Raw genomic sequence first — 9,735 nt, 5'->3', positions numbered from 1 at the left:
GATGGCACTGATTGGTAGATAGGGAAAGTGGCCTTAACTGGCTTTTGTGGTATCCACAAAATATTTCTTACATGGACACTTTTGGAGGCAGTCTTGAGCAAACAGGTCCAACTTCTGCCCCTGCAAGCACCCTTGTGTGTTTGTGTACCTGAGGACAGGCTTATAGGCAGATGGGCTAATGTGGAGGGGAGCAATAGGAGTTTACTTGGGTAGAGAGCTAGTCAGAAAACAGTTTTGGGGGTGGGAGGAGCATAATGAAAGCTTATATAATAAAGTATATGTAATAATAAAAGCAGAGGTGAGGGCCACAGGCACACTCTGTTTCTAGACTAGAACTGGGCAGGGGGCAAAATGTGTATTTACAAATGCTTTTGTTCCACTTGTTTGTCTCTAGCTTTGCTGCATCCTTCCTGCGATGGCTTCTCTCAGTTCATTGCCTGCTAAATACAGATGTCATTTTTGGATAGCCGGCGAGATGCTTGAATGTTGGGTGGCTGGTGACTGCATGTTCTGGGGTCTTTAGCATCGTTCAGCCCCCCCTCTCCCTGTGTAGGGCACAGTGTATGTCATGGTGTAGTAATAGTTCCGGTGGTGCAAACTTCTGGAAAAGATCTTTGTGTACTTGTGGTTTTCCAGCTTCTTCTACAGGCATGACTGCTTCACACCACCTTCTCTCGTGCATACAGGTCCTGGACCAAATATCCACTCTGAATTTGTATGTGCTCTTTTGTACTTTGATGCCTTCTCTCTGGGTGGATTATTTTAACCCTCGATCATTTAGAGGAGGGGGAGGGGGGGAAAAAGGAACCATGTAGCTATTTAAGAGATAAAAATAAAATTACTTAATTTGGACTAAATGAATGAAGTTCTTGCACCTTTGTAAACGTTGAAGAAGAATTCCATTGCTGTGTAATGGCTGAACCTGTTAACTTATTAAACCACGTGGAAATCAAAACCTGACCCGGAGTCTGACTTCATCCCCACGGGAGTGCAAAGAGTTAGGCTTTTTTCCTTTTCACGGAGGGAGGTGAGTTGTAACCCTCTCTGCTAAGACTCATCTCTCAGCAGTCATTTTTACCAAATGCAGATACATGGGCTTACTAAGACTGCAGCCTTGTGCCGTGCTTCTAGGAACGCAAGAGCTTCCTGAGACATTGGTGTTGGCTTCAGAAAGCAGCATTCTTTATTGCAGCACGTAGCGCACACCTGAATAGTTTCGCAAAGGTAAGCACGCTGTCACTTGCTGGCAGTGGCTATATATTTAGCATTCTCACGTGTACTTACGTGGTTAGTAGGTCGAGAGAGGTCCTCCTTCCCCTCTACTCTGCCCTGGTGAGACCTCATCTGGAATATTGTGTCCAGTTCTGGGCCCCTCAGTTTAAAAAGGCCAGGGACCTGCTGGAGAGAGTCCAGCGCAGGGCAACTAAGATGATTAAGGGAGTGGAGCATCTCCCTTATGAAGAAAGACTGAGGGAGCTGGGTCTCTATAGTTTGGAGAAGAGGAGATTGAGGGGTGACCTTATTAGTGTATATAAATATATAAAGGGGGAGTGTCACGAGGATGGAGCCAGGCTCTACTCAGTGACAAACAATGAAAGGACAAGGGGTAATGGGTACAAATTGGAGCACAAGAGGTTCCACTTAAACCTGAGAAGAAACTTCTTCTCAGTGAGGGTGACAGAACACTGGAACAGGCTGCCCAGGGAGGTTGTGGAATCTCCTTCTTTGGAGACATTCAAAACCCGCCTGGACACGTTCCTGTGTAACCTTATCTAGGTGTTCCTGCTCCGGCAGGGGGATTGGACTGGATGATCTTTTGAGGTCCCTTCCAATCTCTAACATACTGTGATACTGTGATACTGTATTCATAGCTTTTCTGTGAACTAGGCATAATATCTACGTTCTAATCACGCATGCGCTTTCTTGCTGATGTGCGGGCTCTGTTGGTTTTTGATAGTGTTCCTCACTATGTTTACTGAATGACCTCAGTGCTGGCACATGTTTGCGAGGTTCTAGTGCTGAGTTAGCAGCTGGAATGTCCTTGCTTCTGTTCTGTTCCTGTCTTACTGCACGTTGGGCACCACTCTGAATCTTGAAGGCTAGCATCCTTGGTCTTACTGAATCCTTCGTTGTTACATTCCTGTGGTGTTCCTGCCCTCATCAGCCGAACATTCCTTTTTCTCTGCGTGTTAGCAAGTTAGAACAGTTTGCTCCATTCAACTGTGTTAGTTTGAAGTCACACACACTACTGCTATTAAACCTATAAATTCAAGTCTACATCCCCATTAAGTAGCTGGAGGATGTGAACTGGGCCGGGGAGCGCAGCCCATTGCCTCTGCGGTACCGACTAAGTAAGCGGGTGCTGCCATCCTGTGAACAGCCCTTAGTACTGCACGTGAGGAGGCAGGCGCCGCTTTCTGCTGCCGCCCTGTGGCCAAAGCTCGGCACTGCAGGTGGTGGTGATGGGGGGGTGCGGTGTAAAGCTGAGCGCGGCAGCCAACGGCAGCTGGGGGGGCGGTAGCCGGTGGAAGCGGCTGGGAGGCTGTGGGAGGTGCCTTGGTGAGAGTTCTTCGTGGCCGGCGCCATCTTGAGTGTGGCCATGTTGGGAGTCTGGGGGCGGCTATATTGGTGAGGCGCCATTGTGTACCCGCCATTCCTCCATATTGAGCCCAGCCCCTCCCTCCTGCCGACTCATGCCCTCAGCCATCATGGCGGCCGTGTTGCCGTGGTAACGGCCGCACCGCGCCTGCGCCGCCGCCCTTTTTCGTTCCAAGATGGCGCTGGCGAGCGTGGTACGGGCGGAGGCTCCGCTCCCGTCCCGTTCCCTCCTCCCGGGACTCGCCGCGCCCCGGGACCCGGCCGGGCCCCCCGCCGGCATCGCCGCCCCCCTCCTCCGGGAGCTGCCGCCGCTGCTGCCCGGGCCCGGCATCCACCTCCTGCACGGCACCACCACCCTGGCCTTCAAGGTGCGGACACCGGTGGGCAGAGAGACTCATAGGGACCCATAGAGAGACATTGGGGGGGGTGGCCTGGGACTCACAGAGAGACATTGAGGGGGCTGGGACCCATGGAAAGACATTGGGGGGGGTGTGGGTCTGGGACCCACAGATATTGGGGGGTGCTGGAACCCATAGAGACCCCATAGAAACTCCATAGGCACACATTGGAAGGCGGGTATGCACATAGGGACCCCATAGGAGCCCAGAAAGAGCTATTTTGGGGCAGCTGGCACCCATAGCCACTGGGGAGGGCTGGGGCACATAGAGACCCTATAGACCCCCATAACCTACCAGAGACACCCCACAAATTCCCATATTTCCCCTTAACCCGCCATAGACACCTGTAAGCCCCCATTTTTACCAGATAACCACCCCATAGACCTCTGTATCTCCTTTAATGCCCCCATAGACCCCCACAGACCCCTTTATGGGTCTCCAGACCCCTAAATCCCCACACAGACCCCCCTCATATTCCCCCCCTATAGGCCTCATAGGATCCCATTTAGGGACTCCAGACTTCCATATCCCTCCATAGACACCCTTTATCTCCCCATATTTCCCCATTCAACCCCATGTAGGGATTCCAGTTCTCCATATCCCCCCTATAGCCTCCCATATTTCCCTCTAGAACCCCTTGTAGCAGACTCCAGACCCCGAAATCCCCACAAAGAACCCCATATTGGGACTGCAGACCTCCATATACCCAAAATAAACCCCCATAGAACCCTATATCCCCCCCATATTCCCCCTTAGAACCCCATGTAGGGACTCCAGACCCCCATATCCCCCCATACACCCCCATAAAGGGTCTCCACACCCCCACAGAACTCCCTGTAGAGACTCCAGACCCCCAAATCCCTCCATATGCTCCCACAGTCCCCCATAATGGGACTCCAGACCCCCATATCCCCCCTAATCCCCCCATAGACCCCATGTAGGAACTCCAGAACCCCATATCCCCCTTAAGCCCTCCATAGACCCCCATGTAGGGACTCCAGCCCCCCCCCCAGCCCCGCTGTTGCTGTTCCTCCGCAGCTGCCCCATGGCGTGGTGCTGGCTGTTGACTCGCGCGCCACGGCCGGCTCTTATGTGGCATCGCAGTCGGTGCAGAAGGTGCTGGAGGTGAGCGCGCGGGTGCTGGGCACCCTGGCTGGCGGCGCCGCTGACTGCGCCTTCTGGCAGCGAGTGCTGGCGCGGCAGTGCCGTGTGTACCGCCTGCGTCACCGGCAGCACGCCTCGGTGGCCGCCGCTGCCAAGCTGCTGGCCAACATGGTGTACCAGTACAAGGGCATGGGGCTCAGCATGGGCACCATGATCGGCGGCTGGGACAAGAGGGGGCCTGGTGAGTGTGGGTTGCAGGGGCTGGACACCATGGGATTGGGGGTTATGGGGCCAAAGAGTTGGGTATTGAAGGATATGGTGCTGGGGGTTATGGTTAGGGGGTGATGGACACCATGGGGTTATGGGGCCAAAGACTTCGGTATTGAAACATATGGGGTTGGGGGTTATGGTTAGGGGGTGGTGGGCACAATGGGGTTGGAGTTATGGGGTGGTGGACATCATGGGGTTGGGCGTTATGGGGCCAAAGAGATGGGTATTGAAGGATATGGAGCTGGGTTTTATGGTTAAGGGGTGATGGATACAATAGGGTTGGAGTTATGGGGCTCGTGGTCAAGGTTAGGGGGTGATGGACATCAGGGGGTTGATGGTTATGGGGTGATATTCATGGTTGTGAAGTTAAGAACTTGAGTATTGAGGTATAGGAGACTGGGATTATGGTTATGGGCTGGTAGATACCAGGGGATTGGGGGTTAAGGGGTGAGTGACACCGTAGGCTGGTGGTTATGGGGCTCATGGTCAAAGTTAGGGGTTGGTGGGCACCACAGGATAGGTGGTTATAGGTTGGAGTTGGTTGTTGCAGGGTCAGGGAGTTGGGTATTGAGTTATATGGGGCTGGTGACCATGGTTGTGGGTCTCTATTTCCTATGGTCCCCAACTGACCCTGCTGCCCCTCATCACCCCCTAGGCCTCTACTATGTGGACAGCGATGGCACACGCATTCCAGGCACCGCCTTTGCCGTGGGTTCGGGCTCGCCCTACGCCTATGGGGTGCTGGACCGCGGCTACCACCCAGAGCTGGAGCTGGAGCCTGCCTGTGCCCTGGCGCGCCGCGCCATCTTCCAGGCTGCACACCGTGACGCCTACTCGGGCGGCCGTGTCTCCGTCTACCACGTGGGGCCCGAGGGCTGGCGCCGCGTCTCCTGCGACAACGTAGCTGAGCTGCAGGAGCGCTACGGGGCCGAGTGGGATGGCAGCGAGTGAAGGAACAGTGTGGAACAGGCGGGTGGGGGGCGAAAACAGGTGAAAATAGGCAAAACGGGGAAAAAAAACCCATTTGGGAAATGAAAATGGGCAAAACTGGCTGTTTTGGGGGTGAAAATGGCCACATGTGGGCTGAAAGCAGCCATTTTGGGGCCAAAACTGGCTGTTTGTGGGCTGAAAATGGGCAAAACCGACTGTTTGGGGGCTGAAAATTGGCAAAACCTGCTGTTTGTGGGCTGCAAGTGGTTAACCCCGGGCGTTTTGGGGCTGAAAATGGCTGTTTGTGGGCTAAAAGTGGCTGTTTTGGGGCTGAAAACGGCCGGTTTGGGGCTAAACCCAGTCATTTTGGGACTAAAATGCTTGTTTGTGGGTTGAAAACGGTGCCCAAGGTGTGGTAGTCGCAACGGCATCATTCGGCCCCAGACTGAACGTGTGCATGGGGAAGTGTGTGCTGATTGGTTAAGGGGGGGTGCGGAGCTGCACTGGGATTGGTGGGGAGGGGAAGGAGTGGGGCTGAAAGGGAGTACAGTGGGATGTGAATGGGGATTATAGGGGGTGTCAGATGGGGTCTCTGGGGGTTAAAAGGGGTCTCTGAGAGATTAAAGGGGGTTTATGGGGATTAGAAGGGGTTTGGGGGGATCTGTAGGAGGTTAAAGGGGATTTGAGGGTATGGAGGGGGTAAAATGGGTTTTGGGGGGCCTATAGGACGTTAAAGGACCTTGGGGGGGGTCTGTGGGAGGGGTTAAATGGGTTTTTTTTGGGATTTTGTGGGGTTTGGGTGGTCTATGAGAAGTTCAGTGGAGTCTGTGGTGGTTAAAGGGGTTTAGAGGGGTCTATGGGGGGTTAAATGGGGTCTATGGGGTGGATCAGTAGGCTCTATAGGGGTTTAAATGGGGTTTGGGGGTCATGGGGGTTAAATGGCATCTGTGGGGGCTTAAGTGGGGTCTATGGGCAGTTAAATGGGTTTTGGGGGGTCTATTAGGGGTTAAAGAGGGTTTGGAGAGGGTCTGTGGGGGGGCTAAATGGGTTTATGGTGGGTTAAATGGGGTTTATATGCTTCAATGGGGTCTATGGGGGTTTAAATGGGGCTTGGGAGGTCTATGGGGCCTCAGTGGGCTCTATGGGGCGGGTGCTGGGCATTGCTGGCTGGGAGGAGCACGCGCAGTAACGCCGCACTCACGCGCATGCGCAGTAGCTCGAACAGTCCGCGCATGCGCATGAGCAGTAAGTCCGCACTCTCACGCATGTGCAGTAGCTCGGACAGTCTGCGCATGCGCCGTACGTCACCGAAGCAGAAAATTCATTAATATCTAAGTTTTTTGAGAGTTTTCTGTGTGTAACTCTCAACCTGACTTCATAAAATTGAAGCTATGTAGTCTGTGAGCTTTGAAAGTAAACCTAAAGCCTAAAAAAAAAAAAAGGCCAAAAACTTAAAAGCCAGAGACAAACCAACAAAGCAAACTCCAACCAAAACCAACCCAGCTGTCCCTTGTCAGGCTGCTTTTATCTCAGGTAGTGATTGGCCCCACCCCTGAGCCAGGGCATTGAGGGAGGGGTTGTGGGTAGGGCCTGGGATATATAAGGCACAGCTTCCAAACAGGGAGCTTCTTTTGGGTTCGGCTTTTATCAAGGTGAGGTGTTTGGGGTGTTTTGAGGTTTTTATGCTTTGTCTTTTATTTTTTGTTTTGTTTTTTGACTTCTTTGAAATGCTTTTTTCTGAACTAGAATTTTTAAGTTTTGCTAGTACTTACGTGGGCGTGTGCCAATTAACTTTTTTTGTGCTGTGGATTTATTTAGGGTGCTGTGGTTTTGAGTGCTTTTAAGCTTAGCAGACTTTTTTGGACGTTCTCAGGCATAGAAAATATGGCCAAAGTTGTTTTTGTTCTCCTTACTTTATTTACTTTTTTTTTTTTTTTTTGCATTTAATGATTATGATCCTGTGAAATCCTAACAAAAAGGCAGCATCAGTTTACTAGGAGGACGGAGAACAATCAAAGCAGCAGAATTCAGATGGTACCTGCATTTTATGCAGATGAACAAAGTAAAATAGACCTGTGACCAAAATATCAGGCCACGATTATTTCCATGTTCTTGTCTTCATGTTGTATTTGGGGATGGAAGAGTTCTAGCAAGTCTTCCTTTTTTTTTTCCTCTGAAATATTTATCTCCATAAAAGAATCACATATAGTAGACCAGTTCAGCGAGGAACAGAAACTGATGCATAATCTTAAATTCATGCACAGTTTCAATGTCTTACTGAATACTTACAGTCCCGCTTTGCACAAACTGGTGTATGAATTTCAAGTTAGTTGACCAAAATGGAATCGTGTAGAAAGCTGTGCAGAACCCAGCCTTTTTTTTTAATTTGCAGTGTGAAATTTTTTCTTCTAATGGATTGTGCCTTGAAACTGAATTCAGAATGCTTTGAGCAAAGCTTAGATAATCTCATTTTAAAGATATAAAATCTCAAGAGAAGAAAAACTTGGAGGTTTAACTCCTGGTATGTGTAGGATGATTTTGCCATGAGGAACAGACTCTGCAAGGCTTGGAAGGACTTTATAAGGATTAACTCTTGGCTCAGATTATTGGTTAAATAATGCAAACCAGTAAAAGGTTAAATGGCACTGATCTTTCTGCACTGCAAGAATTTCTCTAGATTTAATTTGCTGTAGTTGTAGGTAAAGAATCTGAGCATCAGGAGGTGAAAGAGTTTAAAGAAGCATTTGGGAAATGAGCTCAGGGGGCTCTTAAGGGACACAGGACAGTAGTGAGCTGCATAAAGTTGTCTTCATGGCCAAGGTCCCATGTAATTGGTATATAATATTTGATAAATGTGCACATTTGTATTTTTATGAAGATTTTTTTTAATTGTGGTTTTTGTTTTAAAACTAAATGTCACTTTGCCTTGCGCAAGATGCCAGGTCCCTGATTTGTGGGGGTGGAATGTATCGAAACTGTCAGAGACCATGGGAAGGAGAAGCTACGGCAGGCAATTAAGAGTGACCATGGGAATTAGGAACTACAGCAGGCAATCAGGAGTGAGCCATCCCTGACTGGTACTTGGAAGATGTTGGAACTGGCAAGGAGCAAGGACATTGGAACTGGGAAGAGGATGTCGATAAGAAAATCAGATGGACCTTTCACCTGGTGTAACGGCAATGCAAACACAGATGTGCTTGGCTAATTGCTTTGAAGCATATAAATATCATGTAATCTTTGCAATAAACGATCCAGCTTGCACTCTACCTCTGGGTCCGTGCCTCCATCTTCACACTGATTTATAATGTTGCTGTTCCAGACTGAAAAGGCAGTGGCTGATGTTGTACTGAAGTGAGACCTACTGGAGTCAGTGGTGGTAAATTGCAGTAAGATTGTAGTTTTATAATCCTGATTTTAGGAAAACAGAAACGTAGACCTACCACAGTAGCAACAGAGGTGCTAGAACAGAGAGCATTCTCAAGGGTTTCCAAAAGAGGTTCCCAAACTTCCTTCTTTCAGGTTTGGTGTTGGGAATGAATGCACATTGCCTCAAAATAGAACCCCCCAGTCTCTGGTAACTTTATTGTGTTCTGTTTTAGAATCGAATTTGCATATAATTACATTTATTTGGATGATACCTATATGACTAGTACTTTCTGAAAGACTGGTTTTTACTGTGCCTTTACTGCTTTCTTTTCTGTCTTTCTGTTCACATCCATCCTTTGAAAAGAGAAAGTAAATCAACTGACTTCTGAAATAGGGTTAGTAATAGAACTGGATTTACAGAAAGCCCATATTTGACTTCTGTGTCGTTTGTTAATTGTCTGCACAAATAGTCCTTACCACTGATGTGTTTACTTGAAACTCTCTGAGCAGGATTTCAGGATGCATTTCTCTTAGTGGGCTGCCCAGGAGCTGTGTGACTTTTCCCTGTCCAGGTACATTCCTGCTTTTAGGTGTTTGCCTATAAAGTGACCTGCCACTGTTTTCCGATCTCCGATGGGAGGTTTGGTTTTTTTATTTGGCCAAACACTATTGCAGAGCCTGGATTTTGCCAATGCCAAGTAAGTTGTCCTCTTGTATCTGTGTGTGGTGGGAGAGCATGTGTCAGAGCCCAGAGGCACCCTGTTGTCTGTAACTCTATTATTTGGTATTTCCCAATTCTTACTACTGTTCTGATTTATGCTTCTTTTCACAGACAGTGCAGTTTTGGTATGAAGACCTAAGTTTTCAAACTCATTTTGAGAGGAGATGAGAGTGCTCAGGCTGAAACATACAATTTGACTTAGTTTCCCTGCAGACCATAATGAATTAGAGAGGTGAAAAGAAGGACAACAATATAAAGGAGGTGAGGAAATACAAATAAGTAAGGAAGATAGGGAAAGAGAGGGAACAGGAAAGAGGGATAAGTAAATAAACTCAAATGCGCAGACCA

General features: G+C 49.2%; 1 protein-coding gene across 1 annotated transcript; it reads left to right on the top strand.

Annotated features, from left to right (window-relative positions):
• Positions 1 to 2,638: 2,638 nt before the first annotated feature.
• On the top strand, positions 2,639 to 5,354 carry PSMB5 (proteasome 20S subunit beta 5). The gene is made up of 3 exons (XM_061368197.1): positions 2,639 to 2,966; positions 4,035 to 4,341; positions 5,026 to 5,354. Exons 1-3 carry the CDS (start codon positions 2,775 to 2,777, stop codon positions 5,319 to 5,321), a joined length of 795 nt encoding a protein of 264 aa, XP_061224181.1. The 5' UTR covers positions 2,639 to 2,774; the 3' UTR covers positions 5,322 to 5,354.
• Positions 5,355 to 9,735: the final 4,381 nt, after the last annotated feature.

Source organism: Neopsephotus bourkii, unplaced genomic scaffold (assembly GCF_033783945.1).
Source record: "Neopsephotus bourkii isolate Nb327-2 ecotype Australia unplaced genomic scaffold, CSIRO-AGI_Nbou_v1 NB_1433, whole genome shotgun sequence".
In the NCBI taxonomy this organism is placed as follows: Eukaryota; Metazoa; Chordata; class Aves; order Psittaciformes; family Psittacidae; genus Neopsephotus; species Neopsephotus bourkii.
Note: the sequence above shows the minus strand (reverse complement) of the source record. Positions and strands in the feature narration are given on the sequence as shown.